The sequence below is a fragment of the Aspergillus aculeatinus genome (genome assembly GCF_003184765.1).
Source record: "Aspergillus aculeatinus CBS 121060 unplaced genomic scaffold BO66scaffold_4, whole genome shotgun sequence".
Taxonomy (NCBI): Eukaryota; Fungi; Ascomycota; class Eurotiomycetes; order Eurotiales; family Aspergillaceae; genus Aspergillus; species Aspergillus aculeatinus.
Window position 1 is genome coordinate 77,840 of NW_020291473.1, and position 27,608 is coordinate 105,447.

A 27,608-nucleotide genomic window follows, 5' to 3' on the forward strand; every position below is an offset into this window, starting at 1 on the left:
GGTATATACTTTTTCTTTTTTTTGTTTCTACAAAATCGGTCAAATTGTTACATAGAGTTGAAATGGACCAATAAAAGCTCAATGTCGGCGTTGGTTGCTCCGGGCTGGGATTGCAATGTCTGTGACTCATGCGCTTCCTCTTCGCGAGCGAGTTGATGGTTATTTGAGCGTAGCAAGTACTGCTCGGGCTCAAAAAGGACGATAGTCATATACTGTACTCCGTACTTTACTGATCTGCGTTAGCCAGTCCAAAGTTCTTTTCTAATATGTTACCATTCAAGATAGAACCTGCTATCATCTGATCTAACCAGAAAATCACTCAATAGGTCAGAGCTTGAGAAAGGAATGAAGGAAAAGAAGAATAAGAAGAAGAAACAAAACGCCTCGAGAAGATTTCCCAGCCAGCCCAACACCCAATCGTTGACCACAAGCTTCCCTATCCCAACTTGCCCGCTCGAACGTCCTACTTCCTCACCAGGTTGGCTGGAAATCGTCTACAAGAACGATCCCAGTCCGCTCGAGCTGTCACTCGACCCACTGCTACCGCCACCGAAGAGCGAGCTCAGCCCGCCAAGCCCAGACAACCCGGAGGATCCTGAAGAAGCGGCGGATGACTGGGAGCTTCCGCTGCTGGTGCTCGAGCCAGTGGTCCCGGACGACGTAGTGGACGTAGAGGTGGTTCCCAGCTGCGACTCCAACCACTGCGAGGCCTCGCCAGTGTTGGCAATGTACGAGAAGTGCGCGGGAAGCACGAGCAGCGTGCCGTCACAGACCATGTCACCGGCGGCACAGTAGATCTTGACCTTGTCCTTGGGGAAGTTCTGGATCTGGCCATGTTCTTGGGCGTTCCGGGTGTAGCCGAAGAGGACCACGCCCTTAATTTTGTCCTTGACGCTGTCTTCAAGCTCCTTGATGGAGTCGTCCATCACCGCTGTTCCTTGACTATATAGATCGGATTTGTCGTTAGTAAACGTTATTGGGAGGGTGGTTTTGATCGAGTGGTGAAGGAGCGGGCTTACCTATATCCACCGGCCAGGATTTGACTGTTGGGACACTTGGATGCAGCAAGGTTGAAGAGAGATTTGGCTTCGCTGATGGCCGCTGGGGAAGTGTTACCGGGCAGGGCGTTGGACACCAGGTCGGCTGTGTAGGCGGGACCGACGCCCTGGCAGAGGACTTGGCCGGCCTTGGCCATCTTCAGGTTGTTGCAAACGGCCGGACCAGTTGAGATACCCTGTTACTGTTAGCTAGAGTACAGATAAAAGGGGTAGAGAGATGTGGCTTACAAGGAGACCCGGCTCCGTAGATGCGCGCGCAAAGATGAAGATGATGGGCTTGCAAGAGCCGTCGCGGAGTTCGTTTCCAGAACTGACTGCAGCATACTTAGCACTGATGTCCGAAGGAAGGATAAAGCAGCGAAACCATACACTGACGGGTCTCGAGACCCATTGGGGTGGCCGCTGCAAGGCCCATGAGGCCGAGGAAGAACAATGGAAGCTTCATCGTGGGTAGTTGGGTGCTTTTGGGACTGGGGGTGCCTTCCGAATCACTCAAGCATCAACCAGACCAAGTTCCATCGCGAACCTATTTATGCAATTTTCCCATATCCCGATGATTGGGACTAGTTCACATGTCGTCGAGGGGTGTTTTTTTCTGGATGCCGAGATAGAATGAATTTTCTGGATGTGTAGCTTGTTTCATGCACGATTCTCGTTTCATACTGTCGCAGACAGTTCAACAGTCCCCCATGAGAAGAAAAAAAACACGGACCACCTCCTTGATACGGTTGGCAACCACGGATGTACGCTACCGAGGACCCTGAACAGACCCTGAACGGGTGGCTTGTCCGAAATCGGTGGATGAGGCTATTCGCTCGACGGCCAACGGCGTGTTTCAGCACCGGGCCACTTTTTGGGTCGGGGGGTAGATCTGGGTCCGCTGGTGGTAGAAAAGTCCGCCGGCCAAGCCGCCTGGGTCTGCCAGGCACCGATATTTTCTCTGGCCATGTGCATGGCTTTGGTGTTGGGGTCTCAAAAATGAGACGAGCGATCAGGGTCTAGTCTATTACTCGTACATACTAGTGTGTGCACGGGGATCGAACCAAACACGGCCGATGATGGCATGCTGATCAGGAACAGGGCGTTTGTTCCAGAATCCATATCCGAAGTAAACCCTTAAAAGCTGATCTATGGTTCGCTAGTAATCCTTGATCGGCATTTTTAATCCCTTAGGGAAGTGTAGACTGATCAGTTTGAGGTTAATGAGTAATGTGACGTATCGAAGAGCAGAGCCCGGTTGGATTTCCGATACCGAGGTATGTTATGGAGCATTGCACGGCCATTGATGGAGCAAGCCGAAGGAGAATACGAGACCTCGAACGAAGCCAGAGAATCATAGTCAGCACAGTCAGAGACACAGAGACATTGACTGGAGAGAGAAAGATATCCTGGATTGAGAAATGGCCGGTGGATGAATGAGTGGTCGAGTGTTGGAGTGTTGGAGAAAGTGAGTGAGTACTACTGTAGGCGGCATGTCCCGTGACCAGCTATGCTTGCTTTGCTTGAAGCATCATCCCTTCCTGTTTAGGCTGACAGCAAATACCATCAACTGACATCAACTTTGTATACTCTCCGAATCAACTTTGCTATAGAAATCGGTGGTCTGATAGCCACTCTATTGAACATTCTTCTGGAAGACTAGCAGAAGCCTGAAAACCTATTTCCATTTGCTTTCGAGATCAATTGCCTGCGCGTTGGAACACAGTGTTGCGCAAGGTCGGTGCCTATCCCAATCAACGAGCGGAGTAGTCTTGTCAAGTATCAATTTATTCCTCGCCAGCGTTATAGGAATGAATTAATCTACTGCTCTGTCTGACAACTAGCGTAGGGCGTTCCGCAGCCAACCACCACCTGCACTAAACTTGATACAACAAGAATGCCGATCAAATGCATCTGCGCAAGGTTTCTGGTCTCGCGAGACCAACAGTCACCAGCGAGATTAGAGCGCCGGGCCCGACCCCCGGACCCCAAGGCACGGCGACAGCGCCCGCGCCAGCGACCACCACCACCACCGGCCGTGGCGCGCAATTCCACCGAGGAGATGCATCACAAGGCGCGCAACACCACCCGCGCGCATCTGCGAGAACTCCACCGCCGGGTCCAAGCGTCACAGTTGCAGTCTTTCTCCGAATCCGAAGCCAGGGACCTCGGGATCGACTGCGTCGAGCTCCCTCTCCGCCCAGATGGGCTCTTACCCGAAGAGACAGACGAAGCCGTATACTTCCACCCGTGGCCGCTGCGGCGCCTCGAGGCTCACCCGGTCGACATGACGGACCCCACCACCCGGGATTCCGCCCGAGTCAAGGGGAAGCTCTGGGCGCGCTTCGACCGGAAGGGGACCGACCAGGACGGCTTCCTGAGTGCGGTCCTCGCGGACGAATTCCTCGAGTACCTGCGCGAGGGCCCGCTGGGCCGTGATACATTGGAGCAGTTCTCGCTGTGGACTGAGGGGTCAGCTAAGTGAACTTACATATTTGACTTGTTGCAACGACTTAGCATTGCTGATAGTGGGGACAAACGGAGGGAGCCTCTCACAGAACCTCTGAAGGTGGCGTCATTCGATCGCGGTACATGGATTTCAGCGCCTCGGCGGATCCGGACACGGGGCCGGGGGCTCCGCACGCGGCGGACCTCAAGTTCGAGGAGGCGTGGTGTGCGCGCAAGGGACATCCACATGTCAGTCTCATCGTGACGCACAAGGTAGCTCCGGAGGAGAAGTTGCTGCGCACCGAAGTCCTGGCCCTGGTGGGCATTATGAGGACACGGCTGAGTCGAGCGGCTCTGAAGGAGCATACGATCATCCCGGTAGGAGACTTCTTTGTAACCAGCTCTCATAGACCACCCACAGGCTGAACCACTCACATCTTTGATATAGATCAACATGATATCATGCATGAGACAGCGCCAAGCGAGGATACTCCAGGCGCACTTCGACGGCGAAGACCTGGTGATCCGCAAGAGCCATCTCTACGACTTCACCACGCGAGAACTTCGCGAGAAGAACATCCCCTTGTTCTTGCTTTACATGGCCAGCAGGCCTATCGGGGACACCAAAGCCTACAAGAAACGGATTCGGGAAGTGTAGCCAATAGCTATCAATGTGCGAGATGATTATATGAATCTTCCGCTCCATGTAAAGCAAACCTAATCTAAATTCATTCTCCTTGGAAATATGAACACAAGAAGAACAAATCCCCATTCCCCATGCCATTTTACTTAATTCCTTCACGTAAATCCAGGAAACCCCAAATCCCAACCCCGAAACCCCAGTAGCACATCCCCCAATAAATCCCATCAAATATCAAGAGCCATCATCTCCAAGACTCTTCAAGCCATAGCCCCATCCTCCTCCTCCTCCTCCTTCTTCACCCCGCCCAAATCCTTCTTCTCCAGCTTGAAAAACCCAAACCCCTCCTCCCCAACCCCTTCCTCCTGCACCTGCACCTTCACCTTCACCTTCTTGGCCACCTTCTTCGGCACCGCGGCGCCTTCACCATTCGCATGGTCCCCACCCCCAGTCCCGGCCTTACGCTTGGGCTTGGTGGGAGTCTCCGCATCGGCGGCGGTGGTGGTGGCTGCTCCGTTCTTCTTAGCCGGGGTCGTGATAGGGGTTGTATCGGTGGAGTTCGAGCCGAGGGCTTTAGCATGTCTCTTGAGCTTGGCTATGCGTTGTTCGATGGCGCAGGCGGTGCAGTCTTTTCAAGTAGTTAGTGGGGTTGCTAGTTTGGGCATATTTCAGAGGGAAAGGCTGGTGGGCCGGGGGGGGGGGGGGGGGGGGGGGGGGGGGGGGGGGGGGGGGGGGGGGGGGGGGGGGGGGGGGGGGGGGGGGGGGGTGGAACGGCGGCGCAGGTGGAAGCGGAATGAGGGAAACGAAGAATAGAGAAGGAAAGAGACTTAAGTCAAATTTAGGTGAAAGAAAAGCATACCTTCCCCCATGTGCTGGGCCAGTTTCTGGCAGTCAAGTTTCAGTTGGCCGTGGCATTGGTTGAGGACGCCGACGAAGAGCTGGATTTTCGGGATAGAGGCGTTAGTTGTATGCTTGCATGGTAAGGAGATTCAGCTGGGGAAGAGGGGGAGGAGTTTAAAACCTTTGCGTCGGCTTCGGAGGTCCATTGCACCGGCATTTTGAAATCTTGTTGCTTGGTCTTGGATTTGAGTTACGTGTGTTTGTAGTTGTAGGTGTTGTTGTGGTTGAGGTTGAGGTTCGGGTTCTCGTCCTTGGGTTGTGTAGAGGGTAGTATCGTGCGGGGAGGGATGAAGAAAGATGGTTGGGGGATGAGGAGAGTGGGAGGAAAAGAGAAAGATAGAAGAAGGGTAGGGAGAGGAGATTTATGGTTTTGTGTTTGTTGGACTCGAGAAGGTTGGCTGGATGGTTGGTGTCATTTGCTGGTGGTGAATGTTGCAGATGTGAAAGATAGCTGAGTTGGGAGTTGGGAGGGTAGAATTACTGGCAAGACAACGGGGAATGTTCGCTGTGTCTTTCTTGAAAGTGTCTTTCTCAATGAGAAGTCTGTCTGCGCTTGTTGAAACCACTGACTGGTACTTCTGCTCAAAAAACAAGGTCCTATCGCCTGATACGTTGTTCGTGAGGATCTACTCAACCCTGACTATGAGGTTCAGGCGTGTGTCTGTTGAGTTCAAATGTGATGCATAGATGGACTGTACCTTTCAAGGTTGGCTTGAGTCTGTAGACATCAATAAGAGATGTAGCGGTAGGAGATGTGAAAAATTTCACTGATAATGATAAATAGGTGCGCATACCCCAGCTCTATCGGGGCTGCGGCTCTACACATTTGACGTGGTTGATATGCGTAAGGATAAAGTATGATATAGTAAGGTATATTGTCTTCCCACCCACTCTGGGAACATAGAACTACCACCCACCCTTGCCAGCATTTCCCGTACTTTCCTCGATCTTCTTGGGCATGCCTCGCGTCGGCTTGGACTGCGCCGCCTCGTGCTTGCGAAGCTCCTCGGGAACCCGGGAGATAGGCGACTTGATGAGCATCTGTTTGAGGTCGTACCTGCAGAGGACAAGTCAGTAAACGAAGTGGGGGGATACCAAGCTGAAGACGAGGTATCTGACAAGAACTGGAAGAACATGGAGAAGAAGGAACATACATAACGTCGGAATCCTCGTTCCCGAGGAAGGTGATGGCAACACCACTCTTTCCAGCACGACCCGTACGACCAATACGATGCGTGTAACTCTCGATACTCGTCGCCATGTTGAAGTTAATGACCAGACTGACATCTGGCACATCGATACCTCTACCCGCCAGGTCGGTCGCCACCAACACATCGGTCGACCCGTTCCGAACGGATGCCAGCGCCGCCTCACGCTGTTCTTGCGTCTTACTACCGTGCAAAGTGACAGACGAGAAGCCCCACTGTTTGATCTCCCGAGCAATGGCATCGCAGTTGCGCTTGATGTTGACGAACACAATAATCGGAGGCCGGAAATCGCCTGACGACAGGATCTCGCCGAGGCGTTTCTTGCGCTTGTCTTCTCCTGCGATCAGTTCCACGCGCTGCTCGACTGTATCGACGGCTTCACCGGCACTACCAATGGTCACAATGGCCGGACGGCGGAGGTATTTGCGGGCGATGCGTTCGACGGCTGAAGGCATGGTGGCCGTGTACATCATTGTTTGACGGTAGCGTTGGAGATGGGACGGTTGATTCGAGTTGATATGGCGGCTCATTGCAATGGAGTTCTCGGCCTCGTCGGTGTCCGGCTTCTCGTTGGTAACAGGCAAGGCATCCAGGATTTTGTTGACAGGCTCTTCGAAACCCAGATCGATCATCCGATCGGCTTCATCCATGATCACGTAGCAACATTGACTGAGGACGAGCATCCGGCGCTCGATACAGTCGACGAGACGACCAGGCGTAGCGATAATGATCTCCGCACCATCACGGAGACTGTAGGCTTGTTCCTCGAACGAGTGTCCACCGACGATACTGACGACGTTGAATCCAAGCGGTTGGGTGAACTTCTTGGCTTCAATCTCGATCTGTTGCGCCAATTCACGAGTCGGTGCCAGCACAATAGCGTAAGGTCCATCGTTCTTGCGCCATTCGAATTCGTCAATCCGAGGAAGCTCCGCAATGTAGCAGAGAAGTGGGAGAAGGAATGCCGCCGTTTTACCGGAACCAGTGACAGCCACACCGATGAGGTCGCGATTCTGCATAGCGATGGGAATAGCCGCACGCTGGATAGGAGTGGGTTCTTTATAGCCAACCTGGCCGATAAGCTCCAGTAGACGCGAGGGCAGTCCCGATTCATCCCACGAGCGCATTGGGTTGGGCACGCTCCCACCCTTGGTACTAATGTTGAAATCTTCCTTGAAGATACGCCAATCACGCTCGCGCATATGCTCGAGCTTCTTCTCGGACCAGTGCTTGTCCAGCTGGTTGCGGGTACTCTCTTCGCGGCGACGGCGCTCCATCTCCAGGATTTCGCGCGCGCGGATGCTGCCAGCTTCGCGGTCGCGGTCCTCTAAAGCCCGCGCGTAGGTCTTGGCCACTGCGTCAGCCACATCGTCACCGAAGCCAGCTAGACGGCCACGGCCGAAGAAGTTGGCTTCGTGTCGGTGTTTGTAGAGCGGGTTGTAGTCGCCGCTAGTGTCTTCCTCAGCATTCCACTCGAAGTTGAACTTGCGATCCGTCGTGCGCTTGCGCTTCTTCTTCGCGGAGAAATTCGACGTCTGGTCGGCGCCCATGTACCGTTGCTTGATAAGGGCAGCTTGTGCTGCTTGTTCCTCCTCAGCGTCATCCACGGCGCTTCTTCTGCTCTTATGTTGTTTGCCAGGGCCGCTGGTCAAGCCATACGACATCGGTTTAGGGGGAGGGGGCGGCGAGAGATCGTAGTTCTTGGTGTTGCGCATCGAAGCCGGCGCGCTGGGCGCATCGGAAGAGTTGCGCATGGCTCGTGGACCGGTAGGGATCGAGCGGGAGTTGTCATTGTGGCGGGACTCTGATGAGCGGTTGAAGGATGTGTTGTCGGTCGTCTCGGAGGACGTCTGATCGGTCTTGAGTCTGCGCGCAGCTTCGACTTCCTTTTGGCGCTTCTCGAGGGCGATCTTTTCTCGTTCCTTCTTCGACAGAAATTTGGGCTGGGGATTGTTAGCTGTGTAGCTTGATTTAAACGAAGCCCGAGTGAAATCTACCTTGGCAGCTGCAGCATCAGCTTCTCGTTTCTTGCGCACCAGCTCCTCGACACTCAGAGGCGTAGCAGCCGGTCGTTTCGGGGCTCCCCATCCGACTTTCTTCTTCTTGGATTCTGGCTCTGGTGGCGGAGCAGGTGGAAGGTCCTCCGGCGGTGGCGGAGGTGCGGACGTGTCTGGCGGCGGAGGAGGCGCGGAGGAGTCCTCTGGAGGCGGGGGAGGAGAAGGCGGACGTTCGATGGGTTCTGGAGGGGGCATAGGAGGAGGGGGAGTCTCCAACGAACCGTTAGTGATTATACCATCCATGGTGAGTTGTGGAGATAGAAAGAGGGAGGAAATACAGCACGCCGCTGGTAGGCGTTTGATATGACCGACTATCAAAGGCGGCAGGCGGCGCCGCGGAGTCTAGAATTTCTACGGACGCGCAAAGAAGCTGGGACCGCAGTCAGTCACGTGCAGAGTATGTTGAAGTATACAGTCACCACCTATTGTTTTTATCATGAATATCTACCTGATGCAAGTTGCATATAGATGAAGACTTTTATTCTTGACTAAAGTCCTCAATGTACTATTATTTACAACTCGATATTTGACCAGAACGAAGCACTTCTCAGCACCTACACCAACAAATGCAAAACGAACCCAGTAAACGAAGTAACCAGGCAGCTCAGCGTCTCTCCTCATAAACAACCTCAAAGTCTCCCAGGTGCACGACATGGCAATCTTTTGTCTCTCTCAAGAACCGCGTCCCATCCTCCCCCTCTGCAAGCTTTACTTGAAACCTCTCGAACAACTTCGCCAACACAATCCGCATCTCAATGTAGGCCAGCCCTCTGCCAGCGCAGGTATACGCACCCGCGACAAACGGCATGAAGGCTGACTTTTTCAGCGTCAGCTCTGGCTCTTCGCCGGTCCAGCGCTCGGGGATGAATTCCTCGGGACGGACATAGTTGCGGGGGTCTCGCTGGACGGGGAGAACAGGGACGCTGATAATCGTGTCGCCGGGAATGAAGACGGTGGTTGTTGATGAAGATGAGGATGCATTGGTAGAAGTAGGCAATGGGACGTGAATACCCTCGGGGGGCGTTTTGCGTGGGATTTCTCCAGGGACAGGGGGCTGGAGGCGGAGGGCTTCATTGATACAGGCGTTAAGATAAGGAAGAGAAGTGATAGAGCGGTAGTATGAGGCTTCAGGCTCCGAGTCACTCTCTTGATCGTTACTTTGCTCTCGAAGACGCTGTGCAGCTTCGTCGAGCTCCGCTTGGAGCTTGCGTTGAACAAGAGGGCTGCGTGCGAGGTGAAAGATCACAGTCGCCATGGTGGTGGCCGTAGTGTCTCTATTGTCGAGTCAGATCCGTATTATCTCTCTCCCAATAGTCCCGGGAAGGACATATGCAGAAATTTAGGGGTAGGAAACATACCCTCCGGCAATGACCATTAACTCCCCCTCACTATACAGTGCTGACCTCGACAAATTCACCATCGCCGGCATCATCTTACTCATCGCATCAGTAGCCTCATGTTCCGGCGTGTGCAACCGCTGCATCTTCTCCCGGATCCGCGCCTCGATCCACGCGCCGTAACGCTGAAGCGGCGAATCTGCTCCAGGCAGGTTAACCAGAAGACTCATCAGCCACGGCGCCTGCGAGATGATCCGCTGGCCGGCAGTGACCTGCCTCACAAAGTGCAGTGCCGGATTGAGCTTCCAGTTCTCAATGTTCTCGAACGAATACCCCCAGCCAATGAGGCCCATGAGGTCATAACTTAGCAACTGCATTGTATCCGGACCAGAGACCACTTGACCAGCTCGCTGACGTAGAGCATCTAGGAACCGGTCCGTGGTCTTGACGACCACAGGCTGATAGGACTTGAGAGCTAAAGTTCAGTAGCAAAAAGTCAGCACACCCTCACTTCGACCCTCGGCCCATCTCTCATCGATCACTCTTAATGCCAAAAGAGAAAAGAAGAACACACAAACCTCGAATATTGAACGCCTTATCCCAGAGCGCCTTTCTGCGCTGCGTATGAGCTACCGGATCCCGCATATGAAACACGGCAAAGTCCTCGGAGAAATCGCCCGCCGCTTTTAAGCGATCATACCAGATGGCCCGGGTACACCGACTCGACGCGCCGTAGATGACCTCGATTGCGTCGGCCGACAAGACGCTGAGTTCCTGGGGCCCCGTTCGGACGATATCGCCATACTGCTTGTGGAGATCCCAGATGCGCTCAAAGTCTCGCTCCTTTCCGATGTTGCCATACGCCGCTACGAGCTTCGATAGCTTCAGGGCGACTGGGCCTGGGAAACGACGGAGGCGGTGGAAGAACGCCCGGTAGATCAGAACGGAGGCGAAAAGAGGAGCGTAGAAGCAGAGGTTTAGTGCAGATATCGCGGAGAGACCGCGGAGGAATGCGCCGATACTCCAGGGAGACTGCTGCGGGTGGGTGTTCACCAGAGTGAAGCCCATAAGGGCGATATTCACAATCACATGCCACAACAACCAGGTACGGATCTCTTTGTTGTTGCGTTCCCCACGGATCCAATAGAGGAGATGGGCGCTCACGCCAGCCAAGGCAAGAAGAGGGCCATGCTGTCTGGTGAGGTCAGCCAGGTCGATTGACACGGCCATCATTGACGTTGTGTTAATTGGTCTCTCTTCGCGATGACCCCTTCTGGAAAAAGAAAAACATTAGGGAAAGATACTGAGGGAGGAAGATACGAGACAAGGATTCTAAATAGTTTCTCATGTCGCAAATTGACAGCGCCATCTCCAGCACTAATCGATAATCCCGACCCTCCTACAACGGTGGGGCCTATCATAAGCATGGGAACTCGAGCTGACATTCAGTTACTAACCTTGAAGTCTGCTAAGTCTACTAGCTGAGGCTGAAATTGCCAGCCGGGTCCAATCACACATAAATATCTTATTCAAGTAGATTACGAGAAGAAATCAGCTCTGTCATTGGATGGTTCGGTAATACTGGGCATGGATCCACTTGCTAGTTATTCGATCCCAAGGGTCTGTGGTAAGGCACTGAGTCGAGGAGCTGACCTGGAAGCTGGACATTTACAACACGGTCATTTGCATTGGTGGTTAGGGTTATAAGAGGAAAAGTAAAAAGTAAAAGCTACCTACGCATTAGAATACAATGGAGACAGTGTCCAATTCTCATAATAGGCCACCCAGTTTCACATGAAATCGTTGGGAAGCAGTCAGGGAGCAGGCTGATTCGTTTGCCCCCAACTAGACAGATCACTTGCTCCTCCCTCCCTCAGCACGCCTGAGTCGCTGAAAGCTGCATAATCAATAAAATAGGTTGGGAAAATAGATTGAGGGGCTATTGTTCTACACATCGACAAGCCGTTGCCGGCTTGGATTGGGAAAAGGGAAACCAACCACCGTAAAAGGGATATCAGGAGTTAACAGACCTGGGCTATGGCAAGCTCAGGCTGATATAGTGAGTCTGGGGAAGAGCTCACGCGTCGCCGTTGACAGGCGCCTGCTGGTAGTAACCAGCATAAGGGTTGGCTTGGGGTGTAGGAACAACTACTTCCGCCGTTGCTGGGGTCACCGGGGCGGCTGCCACCGGGGCTGGTGCTGCTGCCGCCGCCTCAGTAGCCTGCATGTGCGAAACCGAGGCAGGCCCGTGGACCTCCCGGTCAAGGGTCATGTACTCCTTCGCCGCATCCTTGGTGCCGCGTTCCAGGAGATAAACCATGTAGACTTGCACAAGCTCTCGCACTGCTTGAGCGGGAAGGGAACTCTTGGTCCGAATTTCATCGACGACTTGCTTGATGCGCTCGTATTGGACCGTTTCGGAGGTCGAACTCGTGGGCTGATCGAGTTCGAAGTGAAGATAACTCGTCCAGAACGGACGGCTGTCCAGGTAATATTGCTGGTTCTTCTGATAGACTTGACGAGCCTCTTCGGACGAGCCCTTGATCTTCCACAGAAGGCGAGCCCATTCCGCGACGAGAGCCGCCTTTGTGGCGAGGTCACACTGTGGCGAGTCAAGCTGAGTCTTGTACACCTCAATGGCAGCTTCAAGTCCGCCGTGGCGACGCGACATGTTGGCCAAAGACACTATCGTCTCCACGTGGTTGGGCAGATGAATCAGGATGGCCTCGTGAATTTCCTTGGCAACATCCACACGGTCGCTCATCTCCTCGAAATAGGCATACTGAAGCCGCGTTGTCGGGTTGGCAATAGGCACGTACAAGCAGCTTGCACGTTGGTAGATAATGCGGACTTCCTCATCCTTGCCGGGCTGAGCGGCCATCCAGCGGGCATAACGCTGCCAGAATTCATCGTAGTGAGCGCAAGTCACGAGACACCTCTCGTACAGGAACTGAATACGAGCATAAGATCCCTCGGACTCCTCGAAATCCAAGTACTTCTTCCAGTTCGATAGCTGACCTTCATCCAGCTCAGTAACATGGAAGTATGGACGCTTGATCTCCGACTCGTAAGTCCAACGCTTGGTGGTCTCGGTCTGGGTCTTGGAGAAAATCTCAAGGTGGTGACTATCGACGCGCAGTCGGAGATCTCTTTCAACTTCAGCCTCGGCCTTTGCACCGGGAGCAATCTGACCTGCAGCGGCGTCGAGCTCCGCACGGAATTGTGACAGCGTTTCGGGGGATGCCAGTTCGGCAACGGGCCGAGCTTGCGCCAATTGTCTATACCGCTCGAAGTACCGGGCATACTGGTGCATGGGGATGTGGATAACCCGACCCAGGATGGCGAAGATCTTGTCAACGGCCTCCACACGTTCCTCGAACTCGATGTACTTATCCCAGAACGGGTGTGCCAAGAAGTCCAAGCCGACACTGCTAGCACCACGTTCAAAAAGCCTGAGCACAAGCGAGAGAAAGGTTAGCAAGCGATTCGACGCTGAAGGTCAAAGACCAATAGGAGGGAGTGGGAGGAGGATGCGGGGGAGGAAGGGGAGAAGATGGCAAGGATAGCAAACATGAGCATCAGATTTCCAATGCCTGCGAGTCCGAACAATTGAACAACCAAGTGGTGAGAACGGTGGGTGGGGACGTCTGTTTTTCCTCCTTCTGCACCGAGCGCAGAGTAGGCGTCACCGAACACAGCCGATGATATTCGTGCAGGGCAAGGTGGTTGAGACGTCAAATCAGATAATTCAAAACTTCTTCTTTCAAAGGGGGGGAGGGAGATAGGACAGCCTGAATAAGCCATGGGTGAGAAGTAAACTCCAGTTTTCTTTTTCTTCGGAACCCGGGTAAGGTGAAATCTCACCCATCATTGAGGGAACTGTTGCCAGCGGAGATTTGCACCCCGCAGGTTCGGCACAACAACAATGTCCGTGCTGCGTTGATCATGGTTACGAGGGCAAGGAAAGGAAAAAGCAGCTCTAGTTATACTTACTCTCGAATCACGTCAGCGTCGTGAGAAGTCTCGGCCTTGAAGGAGCAGTAGTTGGTCCAGAGATCGACCGAGGGGGAGATGCTAGCAACACCTCGCTCATAGACCTGTAGCTGTTAGCGACCACTCGACAGATCGTTAGGAAGCAGGTGAGCCATGCGTACCATATCTGCAGCTTCGGTTCCGGTGAGGGAAAATTCCAGGTCGGCATACTTCTTCCAGTATCCGAACAGCAGAGGGAACTTGGCCAGGAAGCGATCGTAAACATTGCGGACGGTGGTAATAGCTTGGGGGTTGGAGTTGCGGTTGATGCCACCCTCCAAAGCCTCGGCAGCGCGAACAAGTTTCTCCCATGTCTCGAAGTTATCGGGGTCATCGAGCTAGAAGGAAAAGGCAGGGTCAGCTCGTGGGGTCCTAGAGTAACCTCCAGAGAGCGCAAAGAGCTGGACGGGAGAACCACTTCATACCAATTCAACTTCAAGCTTCCTCAACTCCGCATTCTCTTCCTCGGAGCCTCCATAATTGTAGTCCGCCATGATGGCAGCAGTATGAGCGGGGGTGGTCGTTGTACGGATTTGAAGTTGAAACTCCTAAGAATCCGGGGAGAGATAATCGAGAAAGGAGGAGAGATCAACAAAAGCAACAAAACAACAACAAGAGACACGATCCGACGACAAGGGGGGGTGGGGGGTGGAGAAGAAGGAGTCAAAGTTGGTGAATCCCGCAAGGAGGAAAGGCGACCAGCGTAAGTAGCGAAGACGGATGAACCTTGGACCTTTGCTAGTCTACGTACTTGCGGAACTAAGCCTCTTCGGATTTCTGCTTTCTCTGAAGTTTCCCTTCTGCGGGCGGTCATTTTTCTGCCCGTCGCTTCCGCCAGCCCGATCTAACTGACCTTCTGGCTGCCTTCTGCTGCCTCAGGCTTCCATTTGTTTTTCTCTCTCTCTCCGCTCTCTCTCTTCCCTCCCAAAACAGACTAGCGCCGCTCTTTCAACCGTCTGGGTTTTGAATGCAAAGCAAATCACAAGTGGTGGAAAAGATAGCGCGGCAGTTTCCTGAGCACGACTTCAGCGCTTAACTCTTCCCTCCTCCTCCTCCTTCCCCTCCCCTCCCCTCCTTTCACAAGTCCCTCCCCACCTCCAATTCTTCGAGGAGTAACCCACCGAAGCACAATGGCCACCCCGCAAGCCGCCAGCAGCCTGGCGAGCAAACTGCCCACGCGCCTCCGCAACTTCTTCGCCCGCTATCCTCCGCAAATCTATTCCACGACCGTCCGCCCTCCGATCACAGTCCCCAAGCCAGCTGCACTTGCACTTGCTCAAGCCGGCGCCGGCGCCCCTAACACCACGACCACGACGACGACCACCACCACCACAACCACAACCACCACCTCCACCTCCAGCACCACGCCCATCACCGACGCGATCACCGAATCCCTCCTCCCATCCCCCTACACCCCGAACCGCGAAGCGAAGGGCTACCAGCCGCCGGACCACAAGTACTCGGACGCGCTGCTGTGGAAGGGCCCCAAGGGCCAGCTCAACCCGTTCCTGCCGCGGAAGCTGGGCGAGCGGAAGTGGGAGGGCCCCCGGATCGGTCTGCGCCGGCAGGCGGAGCTGGTGAAGCTGGCCCGCCAGTTCGGGGTCGAGGAGCTGCTCCCGCCCAGCCGCAAGTCGGCCGAGTACAAGGAGGCCCGCCGCGCCGAGAACCAGGGCCTGGCCATCAAGGGCACCGGTGTCGGGCAGAAGGTCAAGGGCCACAAGTGGGAGCGCACCATGGAGGCGCGCCTCGAGGACCGGCGCAAGGCCATGCTCGAGATGCCCGAGATGGTGCGGTTGTGGAAGCAGGTACGTTTTCTTGTTTACCCAAATCGGTTGGGGCTTTAGTAATTAGGAGAGGGTGTATGGAATTGGATTGCTAATGCTTTTTTTGTTTTAACTACAGAGAGGTCATGGTCGTGGTTGGAAGCAGTGGCCCAAGAAATAGAGCGGTCTCTCGCTTTCATTTCTTCTTGGGGGGCCTTTATGCACCCCGTTTTTTGCCGCGCTTCTCGTCTCGATACGGGTTTTCCGAACTCAACTAATGTTTGGAGGTTATTGGGGGCTGACTTCCAGGGCCTGGGATGGATTCAGGTTGCTACATGACCAACCCCCACCCTCGCTTCTTCGGGTGAGCTTTGATTGATCATCATCCTCATTCATCATCATCATCGTCATCATGTTTCGGAACGGGAGTTATCTGTTTGTACAAATCGCTATATTGTTCTATATCAAGTCATGCATTTGAGTGCCCTATCCCAATATTCAATTCCACTCTGCTTCTCCGGTATCTGGTATTGCACACAACCCAATTGCCCTTAAAACGCCCTATAATCATATGCAAAAAGTAGCCCCATAGTCCGATTATACAATCAGTCACGGGCCAAAAGACGGATCCACAGTATCACCAACCATGACCGTCCGAGATGCGGCGGAGGCCTCCTCGTCGTCCACGGCCCCCAACGAAGCCAACCCAAGATGCCGTCCAAAGTAAATCTTATTCCCAACCTTCCGCGTCTTCGCCAACGTCGAATAGGGCTCGTCTCCACGGACGCCAGTGTACTGGTCCACGCATACCATCTGGCACCGTTGACACGACCCCAAAACATTGAACGGGACACCGTTGAGGCCACCAATGCGCACGCTCTGCCACTCATCTTCAACGTAAGGCCTCTCGGCGTTCGCCGACCTGGGGATTCTCTCTGCGACCACGATGTTGGCGCGGAACACATCGGCGGCGACGGCTTTTTTGTTGCTGCTGCCATTACCGCCGCCGCCGCCGCTCGCGGTGTTGTTGCGCTTGATCGCCTCGTTCAGACGGTTGACGGAGGAGCGCGAGATGAGGAGGATCGGACTCTCGTTGGACAAGAGGATGGGATTCTGCGGCGACGCCAGCTGGGCATCTTGCGGAAAGGAGCCGGGCATTGTCATCCGCGCTCGCAGAGGCGAGTTTCTATTGATGAGGGGCCCGGTTGAGGAAGCAGATCTCGTCGTTGACGATTGTGGGGGGAAGCGCGCGAGGGTGCATGGCACACCCAGAAAGTTGGAGAAGAAAGACGAGACTTCGTGCGATGTATAGGCCTGCACGATGACTTGGTCACCACAGACGGTGGAGGGCTTGGAGGAGTTCTGACATAGCGAGGTGGACACGAGGTTTAGGTTCCCACGACGAAGGGGGATTTCTAGGGATTTTCCATGTGTAGAGGATGCGCCGCCGCAAGTGATCCGCAAGAACCCGCCAGCAAGGTCGATGACCGGCCGTATCAGCGCCATGCGCGGATATCTCTTCTGGTTGAGCGCCACACCAGTTCCCTGATGGATCAGGCACCATTCCCTGTCCCATGCCAGTCCCTCCGGGTGGATCTCCCAGCGTTTACCGTCAGGCACTTTGAATGCGGCGCAGCTCTTAATAGGGTAGATTGATAGACTCTCCACATAGAACTCTGGCTGCTGGATGAGGTTGTTGACCTCTGGGGGTGCCAGAGTACACACGTCGAGACTCTTCTCCACAAAGAACTCTTCCAAGAAAGCCACGAAAGTGTTGATGTCCCTTAAACTGCTCATCGCACCAAGACTGGCCCTCAGAATGCCAGTCGGTCGGCCGTCCATAATGTCATGATCGTCACCGCAACGCAACCCATGGGAGAAATGCCGGAGCATGTCGGCACCAGTCCAATCCAGACTAGCCGCTGTGCCTCCAGGGTTGCAAAGCGTACCAGATCTGATCTGAATGTTCTTGACGCCTGCCAGTCTCTCCACCTCGGACTTACCAATCCAGGTACCCTGACTATTCCGCAGATTGAATGCCAGAATCGGACCCTGCGAAGACGAATCACTATAGTCCGCGTGGGGCGACTTATAAACATGGCACACTCTCTCCCCGTTATGATGCCGCAAAGCAACCATACGATCATGCAATCTCCTGGTCAAGAAGCGCGTGTGCGACGAGACATTGCTCATCGAGCCGAAGAGGCGCGCGTGCGTTTCGAAAGCCAGATCCAGCGCGATGATGTTATGAAATGGCAGAGTCCCATCTTCCAGCCGTTCGTGTATCGAAGACTGCTTCTTCGCATGCCAGGGCGTCTCTTGCGTGAGAACCATATCCACCGTCCCACCACCAAAGAACCTCCGCTTATCGAAGATCTGTCCTGCACTCTTGCGGACAATCAATGCCCCAAGATCCGGGAATCCGAAGATCTTATAGAAACTGAGCGCCGTGAAATCGGGTGCGTTTGCCGCGTCGCTCAGATCGAGTGGAGATGTGGAGACCAGGGAAGCAGCATCGAGCATGGTATAGACCCTCTGGGAAGACATGGTACGGATCTTTCCACACCATTGGAGCGGAAACCGACGACCGTTCATGTTCGACTGTGCAGGAAACGCAAACAGCCGGTTGCCCTCAGCGGAGGCAGAATCCAACTCTGACATCCAGCGCTCGACCTCATGGTCGGACATAAAGCATCGACTCCCGAGCGCTGCGAGCTCACGAGCCCCAACCAAGCTCGTGTGCGCGTCGACATGGTATCCATACCAGAACCCTTGGGGCGTTGCATCACGGAGGGCATCGGCGACTAATTTGATAGCTGCCGTAGCGTTGGCCACAAAGACGAGATCGAATTCTTGGGGGTCAGCGTTGAAGAATCGAAGAGCTCGTAGACGTGTGTCGTCTATCCGCTGCGTCGACAGTTGGGAGGGCGCAGAGAGTGAATGCGGGTTGCCGTAGATGTTGGAGGTGAGGTCACGCGAAAACGAGTCGATCAGAGACTTTGCATATAGGGTCGTCCCGGCATGATCAAGGTAGGTGGTATCTAGAGAAGCCGAGGGTGTCAATATATTGCTCTTTCTTGTGTGTAAGGCTAGCTGACTCCAGTAGTCGAACCTTTCAGCAAGGGGTATTCGCGCTCCCGAATGACATCGATGTCTTCCGGATAGCTTCGACTGTATTCAGACCCTACTTCTTTTGTTCCATAGTCACCCATCTTGCCCAACGGTCTGCAGCAGCTTGAGCAGCATCAGAGCTCAAAAACGATTGTTTGTGGAGTATACAGTCGAGGAGGGCATCGCCGTGGAGAATCGAGATCGGGGTGGCGACCGGTTGTTCTTGCACGCTCACACATACAATGATCGGGAGGGGGCTTGCGTGATGACCAAGGAAGGGATAATTTAGAATAAAGAAGAGTTAGATAATAGATAATGGCGAACTCTGTAGTCACACGTAGTTATCGAGCAAGACGGGGATGATGGTGTCAGGAACAAACGCCTAACTAATACTTTATTTCAATGACTTGGGCCGATAAGGCTGGTTATCGGAGCTTACCGAAGTTGAGCTCCAACGGTTCGCCACTGACAATTATTCGACCCCCGGCAGCAGGAACATCCAAAAAGTCAGAAGAATGTTCCTATGTGAGTAGCGGCGAACTGTTAGGCGACCGAAAATAAGAAGTTGAGCAGAAATCTGTGTGACAGTGCGAAACGTTATACTTTGTTTTTAAGGCACTAGGGCGGAGGAGTAGTCAAACTCCCCCACTCCTGCTTTCTTATCGAGCGCGGGGAGCGGCGGCCAGATCCGATGATCCTGGCTTGCATCATTCTTCTTCAGGACTAGATGATTTCCTCAAAAGTGGAGGCCTCAAGACAAGGCACAATGTACGATGTAGATATTCATTGAGAAAAACAAAATCGTATGACACATAGAACAGCCGTACGAAGCATTAACATCCCCAGGGCTGCAATCGAGCACAAATCATGCGGTGTATCTTTCAGAGAGAAGCACAGTCAAAGTATGTGCTTAAGCTGGTAGGTAGATGCAAAAATAGTATCAAAGGAAACAGTGTCTCGTAAGTCGTGAGCGCGATCGCATCTCTTCCTGGGCCTAACCCCCAAACCGGCCCTCTGTGCATCATCAATAATTTCCATCATGAACCATATACCATTCCATCGTAGTCCGTAAAGTCGTAAATAGAGAAATCAATCCTAGACTTCATAGTGATGTCGGCTGCGTGAGCTGCTATGGCGCCTATGACCGCGTCGACTGCTGTGACTGCGGCGCCGCACAGTCGTCTCCTTGACAACCGTGTCCGGTCGGCGGTAGATCATCATCGCCAGTATCGCCGTCCAGAAGAATAGGATCACCTCGATTATCCCCAATGCAAAGCAAGCTTTGAGCATCGCGCATGTTTTGTTGATGTGGAATGACAGCGGATTGTCCGAGGTGTAGCCATAGTATCCGAAGGGACCAAGCGAAATGTACACTGAGCCTCCATTCCAGTGCGCACAGTCGGCATTCGTGATGAATCGCAGCTCATAGACCCCTGCGATAAATGCGCCGAAGAATAGTAGATCCACGAAAGCGACGAACATCGCTGAACGTCGAGTGGTTGAAATACGAATCATGGTATCGATACACCAGAAAGCCGCAATGACGCTAACAATGAAAATGACCAGGATATAGGCCGGGGTAATCATGTTTGCGTTCAGATAGCCGTTGACAAAGTAGGCCTATCGTGCGGATGTCAGTTGCAATACTCGGGAGGGCTCAATTCTAGCTGTGGAATGTGCCTACCATCATTCCGATGATCGGAATTAGAAGAATAAGCTCTAAGAGCCGATTGAGGATGAAGAAGAGACTGCCAATCATCTTGCGTGTTGTTATTCGCACAATGCGCGCGAATCGATTCGACTTAACAGTTGCTGAATTGGCTGCAAGAAGGTTTATCGAAATTCAAGATGGCTGCAAGATCAGATAAAACAAACGGGCTGGCGAACAGCTACAACGTCATCATACACTCAGTGAAGATTGGCGATGGACGGGGAGGGCGATAGGAATGAAAATGAGACCAAGGTCAGACGGAACTTGCAAGGTACAACCAGGCTCTGACGTTGCGCCGGACAACGTATAGCGAGTAGTGAGGGGATCGGTTAGGTGCCGATCTAAATGTAACTCGATTCTTTGGAAACGCACGAGAGAGAAACCCACACGCAGTTAGATAAAAGAAGAGCAAGGGTGCAGATGATGCATCCCAGAAAACAGAACTCAACAGGAGAAAACTGGTCGATGGGGAGAAAAGAATGGGTCGGTCGGAGGAAGAATATGCACGTCGGAGAAAGGAAGAGGGGAGGCTGGGCGACTGAGGACGCGGGGTGGCTGGGAGAACAGTCGATGAAGGTCGTTACAAGGGCGGCTCGCTGCGTCTCACCACAGCCTGACTATGATGACATTGAAGCGGTTGACCTTCCAATTAAGCAGTACGTAGTAGATATAGACTAAATTAGTTCAAGGGTAACGTTACCTTATTTGTTGTTGGTCCATGAGCATCATGGCATTGTTATGATTGTTTACTGTAGCAACAATACTAATAACAAGACCCGGTCATCGGTGGGGCCGCCACGAGGGGAAGAAAGAAAGTCTAGAGCCAGCCGTCAGTGATCATCAGGGACAACCTCAATTACTCGATCGATTATCATTGGAGTAAGTATCCGAGGCGAAGAGAGAGTCAGTCAGCGTCAGCGATATAATCATGACTTTCTAGAAAATAGATAGCGTAGCAAAGTATGTACATTGTGTACAGTTTGTACAACCTGTACTCCGTAGAGTACATGCCGCAAATACTGCGCTGTGATCACCGCCTGCGGTTTCATCATTGATCCACTCATCACGGAGTAAATCCTCATGAAAAGCCCACTTACCGCCCGCGAATCCATGGTCGTAAGTAGACCATAGGACTTCTGGCCATTCGGAGCGAATGTTGTGGTCTGTCATTTCCCCGCCTGTTGTTTGAACTCAATAATATACCCTCCGTGACTGATAGCCACACTTTTCCCCGAAAAAGAAGAAAGAAGACAAGACAAAGAGAGAAAAATAAACCAAGATCATCATCACAGTATGAGCCCGAAAATGTTCCATGCAAGTGTACTGGTATATGTTCTATAAATGGCAACATGATGAATCCCCCTCGCATTGAGGCGACCGGGGGTAGCCCCGTCCGGTGCCTTATACTTCCCGCGAATGCAGCTCAGTCAGATCCCGCCCTCGATCAAGCTGAGCAGTCATCACTCGTGTGGGTGCATGGAGAGCTGTGGCCGCCTGTGGTCTTTGCGAGTCATACGTTGTGTCGACCTCGTATTGTGGAATCGATCCATTCAGTCCTGGGTTGCGTGCTCGAGCATACCCAGACTGCATCTCATAGCCATTTGCGTGAACGTCCTCGCTAGATGAGGACCAATTCCCGTCCTCATCTTGTGATCGACGAGTGTACATATTTGTAGCGTAGGGATTGGATGTGGGGATATAAGCCGCGCCATTGTCTGCACCGACCATCGGCTTTGCCTGGCTGTCTTCTGCCGGGTGACGGAGCGCGGCAGTACTATCTTCGAACCTCACCATGTTCAATGGATTCGATGGGGGTAGCGGCTCGGTCCCCCAGCTGCGGATCGGATGCGCGCGACCTTTCTTCCAAGGCTGCGAAAGAGGTGGGAAATACTGATGATAGGAGATAACGGCGCAGAGGATCCCAAGAAGCGATCCAGTGATGACGTCGAAGGGGTGGTGTCTCGCATCCATAATCCGACTCACCGCAACGAGAGTAGCACCCAGGCTTGGTATCATGACCAAGAGTGCTTTCCAGACCTCACCTTTGTTGTCCATTATATGCAGTTTGCCACTCATCCAGAGCGTCAGGTAGAACAAGCCAGCAAACGACGCTGTAACGTAGGTTGAGTCAGGAATCAGTTTCAATCTTTTGGCATTGAAGAGACAATCTTACAGCTACTGTGGCCTATTCTTATAAGTCAACATACGATCAGTTTCAAAGTGTTTGCAGGATTGTCGAACCTGATGGCCATGAACGGAAGCCGTCTTTGATGAGCGCATGTTCGCCCGTGCAGATGGTAGAGTTAGACAAGCCTGGGATTGCATCCTGGCTTCCTGCGCGAGGCTGGCACCGATCAATAAAATCGGGCCGAGGCTTGCCACAGGCGTTCTTCAATGCTTGCGTGATGACGAACGTCAGCCCCTGAGAGAGCAGGAGCCCCAGTATCCCACAGTTAAACTCCCATAGTCGATCCTTCCACCGATACGGGCCTGAGAATTTCCGTTTGCCGGATACTGGATCCTGTGGTTTGTTGTGGGAGAAGAGACCATCTATAAGAAGGGTATAGACGGCAATGATGACTAGAGGCGCCACTCCAGAGATACAGAGAGCTTCCTGTATCGTGATACGCTCGTGAACGGCATATGGATACTGGATGGAGATATTTCGTAGCGAGAAATGTTGGTGGTAGGGTTCAATGGAGTCGAGAGCATAGAACCCTGCAATACAGACACTGGTACAGTCTTGTTAGCAGGAATTCCTGGCGGTCAGTTCATGATGTGGACAAACACGAGTATAACATAGTCCGCGATGTATCTGGAGCGAGACGAAAGCGTTAGCCATTGCTTTGGGTTTGGGGATGAAGTAGGCAAAGCAAGCCTCCGTCTGGACTTACGAAAGCACAACCCGCGGTCTCAGGCGCTGCTTGGAAAAGAGCAGCTTGTCGGGCAGGCGATTCATCATGCAATGAACGCAGCGCCTAGCGATATTCAAAGTTCCAGAATCAAAGCAAATAACCAAGAAACGAAGCTGTGTCTAACAAAGTAATTTGTTGATATTGTTGTTGAAAAATTACGTCTGATGGCTGTTGTGTAGGGAAATCGAGCACGTGAGGGGATCAATCAATCAGCTAGGTTGCTGCCATTCGAAACACCAATCAACAAAGGAAGAGGAGTCCAATTGAAAGAAAACCCAAATGCTACCAATCTTCGTCTACAATATAGTGGACGAAATGTAAGAAGTACAGAAGATGAAAGGGAGAGATAATTGAGAGAAGAAGTTCAAGAAATCTGAAAAAACGTTTGCTTTATTGCAGGCCCGCGGGTGGGCGAACTTAAATGGGTTGGTTGGCATCGCCGCACGATCAGCGTGAATGAAGCCTTGGTCTCTTGGTATCAGCGGCTGGGTATAAATAGGTAGTTTGGGGGGGGGACCAACTGGTAATCTTAGTGGTAAGTGGTAAGTTACGGAGGATTGACCGCCCCAAGGACAACCGCCTACAGCCTCCACCCCCGCAATGTTTGACAAGCCGCTCAGCCACTTCTGCACGTACACGCCATAGGGCTGCTGGATGCTGGTTGCAAATTCAGGGAAATTCAGAGAAATAATAATAGATATCTTGGAGCTGTCACAGCGAGTCCCCAGATCATCAAAACACACACTCGATGCCTCAGCAAGACTGCATACATATCATTAGATTAAGTATATTTACTTTGCTCCTATTTAGCTCCTCTGAAAGCGAGCCTTCACTTAGTGATACGAATATCATATCTTAAGAAGAAGTCCAACCCTTGGTTCGAACACAAGTTGCGTGCATTATACCGTCCAGGAAAAAATAATGAGTTGGTATCCGGCGGGATCTGGAACCCACATACAAAAATTACCAACCCTGAAATGATGCTGCCTAAAGTCTTGTCTTTCTGAGGACTCCACCCGGAGACCAGCTCATCGTACTCACTAGCTAACCACGAGTCCAGAATAACTGCAAAGATTCCTCACTGGCAGTCATGAACCGAATGACATTCGATATTGTACATTATCACTAAAAACTACCTTGGCTGGCAGTAAGACAGCCTCTCAATCAGAAACCTCTTATAACCGTCTGACCATCATTGCCGGCTCTCATCTGTGTGCCATAATCAAAGAAAATAATCATATTGCCAGAACTAGAAGGGAATATTCAGTATAAATTAAGAAACGAAAAGGAGTAAAGTATGGGTCCAGGATTCATGTTCGCGTTTTGTCCGAAGGATAACCCGTCGAGAAAACCAAGTTAACAGACGGTGATAAACAGACCGAGACTATAGCTTATGGTTAGCTGAAGGTCTCTCAATAGACGTTCATCAGAGTATACTCACGGAGATGGGTTATAGTCCTCGAAGAAGTTGAGGTAGGTGTTACCGGTTCCCTTCATTTCATAACCCACGGTTTGACCAGCCGGGCACGAGAAAGAGGCAACCAGGTAGGAATTTCCGGGTGAAATGGTGATTTCTCCATAGTCCTGTTTGACCGACGGAGCGGTGTTATAAGTGGTCTTTAACCCAGCAGCAGACGTCAGCTGAGAGAAGTCAACCTTGCCGTCACCACTGAAGGTGTAATCAGAGGTCTCGAGGTCCTCCTTGTTAGGGAACAAGAAGATGAGGCTGCATGTCTTGCCGGAGTCAGAAGATGGGATATCAAAATTGAAGATGGTCGACACTGTGGACGAAACGGTGCCGAAGAGCTGAGAGCCATAGGCGGTATCAGGGGTGGAGGAGTTGACAGGAACAATGAGATGAGGATACTCATAGTCACCAGACAGATCAGTTGGGCAGCTGGCAGCGCCTGACCGAGTAGCGGAAGCTGATGGTTGAGTACTGCTGGCGCCTCCGGATGTTCCTGAGGGAGCAGGTTGAGTGCTCGCAGGCTGGGTTCCGGTGGATTTAGTACCGGCAGGCTGAGTACCAGCGGGCGAAGTGCCTGCGGGCTTGGTGCCTGCAGGTTGAGTTCCACCAGGTGCAGTTCCGGCGGGCGGAGTACCGGCGGGCGAAGTGCCTGCGGGCTGAGTTCCACTAGGTGCAGTCCCGGCGGGCGGAGTGCCTGCGGGCTGAGTTCCACTAGGTGCAGTTCCGGCGGGCGGAGTTCCACTAGGTGCAGTGCCGGCGGGCGTAGTGCCGGCGGGCTGAGTTCCACCAGGTGCAGTGCCGGCGGGCTGGGTTCCACCAGGTGCAGTTCCGCCGGGCTGAGTTCCAGCGGGTTGAGTTCCAGCAGGCTGAGCTCCACCTCCGGGCTGGGTGCCGGCGGGTTGAGTGCCAGCGGGCTGAGTGCCAGCGGGCTGAGTTCCTGCGGGTTGAGTTCCTGCGGGTTGAGTTCCTGCGGGTTGAGTGCCGGCAGGTTGAGTTCCACCGGGCTGAGTACTATGAGGGACACCTGGAACACTAGTTCCAGGAATTGGGATCGGAACAGGAACAGGCTGGGTGCCAGCAGGTTGAGTCACGCCAGGCTGACCGGGCCGAGTGCCAGCGGGTTGGGTGCCAGCGGGTTGGGTTCCACCAGGTGCAGTTCCGCCGGGCTGAGTCCCAGCGGGTTGAGTCCCAGCGGGTTGAGTTCCAGCGGGCTGAGTACCAGCGGGCTGAGTGCCTGCAGGTTGAGTTCCACCAGGTGCAGTGCCGGCGGGCTGGGTTCCACCAGGTGCAGTTCCGCCGGGCTGAGTCCCAGCGGGTTGAGTTCCAGCGGGCTGAGTTCCAGCGGGCTGAGTTCCAGCGGGCTGAGTTCCTGCAGGCTGAGTGCCAGCGGGCTGGGTGCCTGCGGGTTGAGTACCGCCACCGGGCTGAGTGCCAGCGGACTGAGTTCCTGCGGGTTGAGTACCGCCACCGGGCTGGGTGCCAGCGGGCTGAGTTCCAGCGGGTTGAGTTCCAGCGGGCTGGGTGCCAGCGGGCTGAGTTCCAGCGGGTTGAGTTCCAGCGGGCTGAGTGCCAGCGGGCTGAGTTCCTGCGGGTTGAGTGCCGGCAGGTTGAGTGCCGGCAGGTTGTGTACCCTGAGGAACGCCTGGAACACTAGAACCAGGAATTGGAATCGGCACAGGAACACCAGAAGTTCCTGCTGCGCAATTGGATTGGATCACGGTAGTGGTGACGGTAACTGTCTGAGCGGAGGCACATCCAGTGCCAGGCACTGGTGCACTGGAGACAGGACCACCCGGTATGGAAGCAGAGGATTGGCCTGGGGAAACCCCGCCAGGCACGGGTGTGCTTGAAGCAGCGCCACCAGGAACGGAAGCAGAAGATTGACCTGGGGAAACCCCGCCAGGCACAGGTGCGCTAGAAGCAGCGCCACCAGGGACGGAAGCAGAAGATTGACCTGGGGAAACTCCGCCAGGCACGGGTGCACTTGAAGCAGCGCCACCCGGAATGTAGGAAGATGATTGACCTGGAAGAACCGAGCCAGGTTTGCCAGATTGGCCGGGCACCTGAACCGATGACACTGCCGTAGCTGTGCCGCCGCCACCACCAGCACCAGCACCGGAACCCGAGCAAGAGTCGGCGGCCAGCGTGATGCTCGAGCAACCAGTCACCGAGGAGCTCTCAGTGGTATAGATGTTCAATTCACCGTTGTCACCCGTCTGGCATGCCACAAAGGTAGAGTCGCCCTGGTACTCCAGCTGACCGCCGGACGAAATTGAGAAGCCAGTCTGGGCGGTAGAACCCAATTCACACTGGAACTGGGTCACAGAACCTGTCGACGTACAATTGATTAGCATTGTTTCTCGCTTCAGCATCGTCCGATTTCAAGACTTACTGGTCACGACACAACCACGTCCGCTGCTGTCAGTAATCGCACCGTTCGAATCGATGCAGAACGAGGCTGCAGAAAGACCACCACCGAGGCGATTCTGGCCATCACCAAGTTGGCCTACCGTGCCAGATGCGGCGCCCGAAGCAGTCAGGTGGAAGCAACATGAGTCGGCGCGGCTGACGAGGGCATTTCCTCCAGCAGCGAAAGCTGCGAGAGTTGCAAAGTTCTTCATCCTTGCACTAGCGAGCTTGGTCGGCAGCTAGAGGGTGAATGGACTGGACGGCTTCCAGTATAGTGCAAGATCGTTGTTACGACAAGAACTCAAAAGCGACGTTCAGGGCATGTGCAATTCTTTATAAGAGATAGTGGACACAACCAGGAACGTCATACTATCTGTTCCGACACAACAAACAGGTCCCAGGGAACACGATCAAGTACCTCCACATGTAGATCGAGAGAATTGAAATAGACCGCAGCTAGTTGCAATGACTCTGCAGGGTCGACGAGACCATGGGCCCGATAAAGGGCCACCATGGGCCCAGCCAGACATGGCCGACGAGCGAACAGGCAGTCAGCGAATTGGCCGGCAGTC

General features: G+C 53.5%; 8 protein-coding genes across 8 annotated transcripts; 2 read left to right on the plus strand and 6 right to left on the minus strand.

The window, feature by feature from the left end:
* Nucleotides 1-274: 274 nt before the first annotated feature.
* Nucleotides 275-1,932, minus strand: BO66DRAFT_388178 (cutinase family protein). Its single transcript, XM_025646488.1, has 4 exons — nt 1,428-1,932; nt 1,287-1,372; nt 1,020-1,234; nt 275-942 (listed from the first exon to the last, which is right to left on the minus strand). Exons 1-4 carry the CDS (start codon nt 1,501-1,503, stop codon nt 495-497), a joined length of 825 nt encoding a protein of 274 aa, XP_025507930.1. The 5' UTR covers nt 1,504-1,932; the 3' UTR covers nt 275-494.
* Nucleotides 1,933-2,607: 675 nt separating this feature from the next.
* On the plus strand, nt 2,608-4,218 carry BO66DRAFT_365209 (uncharacterized protein). Its single transcript, XM_025645203.1, has 3 exons — nt 2,608-3,509; nt 3,596-3,863; nt 3,934-4,218. The coding sequence occupies exons 1-3, from the start codon at nt 2,935-2,937 to the stop codon at nt 4,141-4,143; spliced, it is 1,053 nt and encodes a 350-aa protein (XP_025507931.1). The 5' UTR covers nt 2,608-2,934; the 3' UTR covers nt 4,144-4,218.
* Nucleotides 4,219-4,385: 167 nt separating this feature from the next.
* On the minus strand, nt 4,386-5,182 carry BO66DRAFT_467964 (uncharacterized protein; the record flags this gene model as incomplete). The annotated part of the gene is made up of 3 exons (XM_025652610.1): nt 4,386-4,753; nt 4,985-5,063; nt 5,147-5,182. 3 exons carry the CDS (start codon nt 5,180-5,182, stop codon nt 4,386-4,388), a joined length of 483 nt encoding a protein of 160 aa, XP_025507932.1.
* Nucleotides 5,183-5,931: 749 nt separating this feature from the next.
* BO66DRAFT_408049 (dead box ATP-dependent rna helicase) lies at nt 5,932-14,153 on the minus strand (the record flags this gene model as incomplete). The annotated part of the gene is made up of 10 exons (XM_025649092.1): nt 5,932-6,082; nt 6,180-6,873; nt 6,904-6,997; nt 7,028-7,075; nt 7,109-8,577; nt 11,658-11,662; nt 11,709-13,079; nt 13,621-13,724; nt 13,782-13,997; nt 14,085-14,153. The coding sequence occupies 10 exons, from the start codon at nt 14,151-14,153 to the stop codon at nt 5,932-5,934; spliced, it is 4,221 nt and encodes a 1,406-aa protein (XP_025507933.1).
* Nucleotides 14,154-14,666: 513 nt separating this feature from the next.
* On the plus strand, nt 14,667-15,930 carry BO66DRAFT_425675 (mitochondrial 54S ribosomal protein mL59). Its single transcript, XM_025650244.1, has 2 exons — nt 14,667-15,464; nt 15,562-15,930. Exons 1-2 carry the CDS (start codon nt 14,790-14,792, stop codon nt 15,601-15,603), a joined length of 717 nt encoding a protein of 238 aa, XP_025507934.1. The 5' UTR covers nt 14,667-14,789; the 3' UTR covers nt 15,604-15,930.
* Nucleotides 15,909-18,859, minus strand: hxB (putative molybdenum cofactor sulfurase protein (HxB)). Its single transcript, XM_025650245.1, has 2 exons — nt 18,535-18,859; nt 15,909-18,463 (listed from the first exon to the last, which is right to left on the minus strand). Exons 1-2 carry the CDS (start codon nt 18,632-18,634, stop codon nt 16,032-16,034), a joined length of 2,532 nt encoding a protein of 843 aa, XP_025507935.1. The 5' UTR covers nt 18,635-18,859; the 3' UTR covers nt 15,909-16,031.
* A 435-nt stretch (nt 18,860-19,294) lies between these two features.
* BO66DRAFT_388183 (uncharacterized protein) lies at nt 19,295-20,335 on the minus strand. The gene has a single exon (XM_025646489.1). It carries the CDS (start codon nt 20,118-20,120, stop codon nt 19,629-19,631), a length of 492 nt encoding a protein of 163 aa, XP_025507936.1. The 5' UTR covers nt 20,121-20,335; the 3' UTR covers nt 19,295-19,628.
* Nucleotides 20,336-21,096: 761 nt separating this feature from the next.
* On the minus strand, nt 21,097-27,248 carry BO66DRAFT_408053 (PAP2-domain-containing protein; the record flags this gene model as incomplete). The annotated part of the gene is made up of 6 exons (XM_025649093.1): nt 21,097-21,180; nt 21,772-22,355; nt 22,486-22,976; nt 24,601-25,338; nt 26,704-26,956; nt 27,020-27,248. The coding sequence occupies 6 exons, from the start codon at nt 27,246-27,248 to the stop codon at nt 21,097-21,099; spliced, it is 2,379 nt and encodes a 792-aa protein (XP_025507937.1).
* Nucleotides 27,249-27,608: the final 360 nt, after the last annotated feature.

Bases quoted from the DNA above. Each gene is read 5' to 3' on its own strand.
- BO66DRAFT_365209 (XM_025645203.1), top strand. From the start codon at position 2,935: ATGCCGATCAAATGCATCTGCGCAAGGTTTCTGGTCTCGCGAGACCAA. The intron at 3,510-3,595 runs GTCAGCTAAGTG...AGCCTCTCACAG, and splicing joins TTCTCGCTGTGGACTGAGGG to AACCTCTGAAGGTGGCGTCA. The intron at 3,864-3,933 runs GTAGGAGACTTC...TCTTTGATATAG, and splicing joins AGGAGCATACGATCATCCCG to ATCAACATGATATCATGCAT.
- BO66DRAFT_388183 (XM_025646489.1), bottom strand. From the start codon at position 20,120: ATGATTACCCCGGCCTATATCCTGGTCATTTTCATTGTTAGCGTCATT.
- hxB (XM_025650245.1), bottom strand. From the start codon at position 18,634: ATGGGTGACTATGGAACAAAAGAAGTAGGGTCTGAATACAGTCGAAGC. The intron at 18,464-18,534 runs GTTCGACTACTG...CGGCTTCTCTAG, and splicing joins CGAATACCCCTTGCTGAAAG to ATACCACCTACCTTGATCAT.
- BO66DRAFT_425675 (XM_025650244.1), top strand. From the start codon at position 14,790: ATGGCCACCCCGCAAGCCGCCAGCAGCCTGGCGAGCAAACTGCCCACG. The intron at 15,465-15,561 runs GTACGTTTTCTT...TTTTAACTACAG, and splicing joins TGGTGCGGTTGTGGAAGCAG to AGAGGTCATGGTCGTGGTTG.
- BO66DRAFT_388178 (XM_025646488.1), bottom strand. From the start codon at position 1,503: ATGAAGCTTCCATTGTTCTTCCTCGGCCTCATGGGCCTTGCAGCGGCC. The intron at 1,235-1,286 runs GTAAGCCACATC...TAACAGTAACAG, and splicing joins CTACGGAGCCGGGTCTCCTT to GGTATCTCAACTGGTCCGGC. The intron at 943-1,019 runs GTAAGCCCGCTC...CGATCTATATAG, and splicing joins ATCCTGGCCGGTGGATATAG to TCAAGGAACAGCGGTGATGG.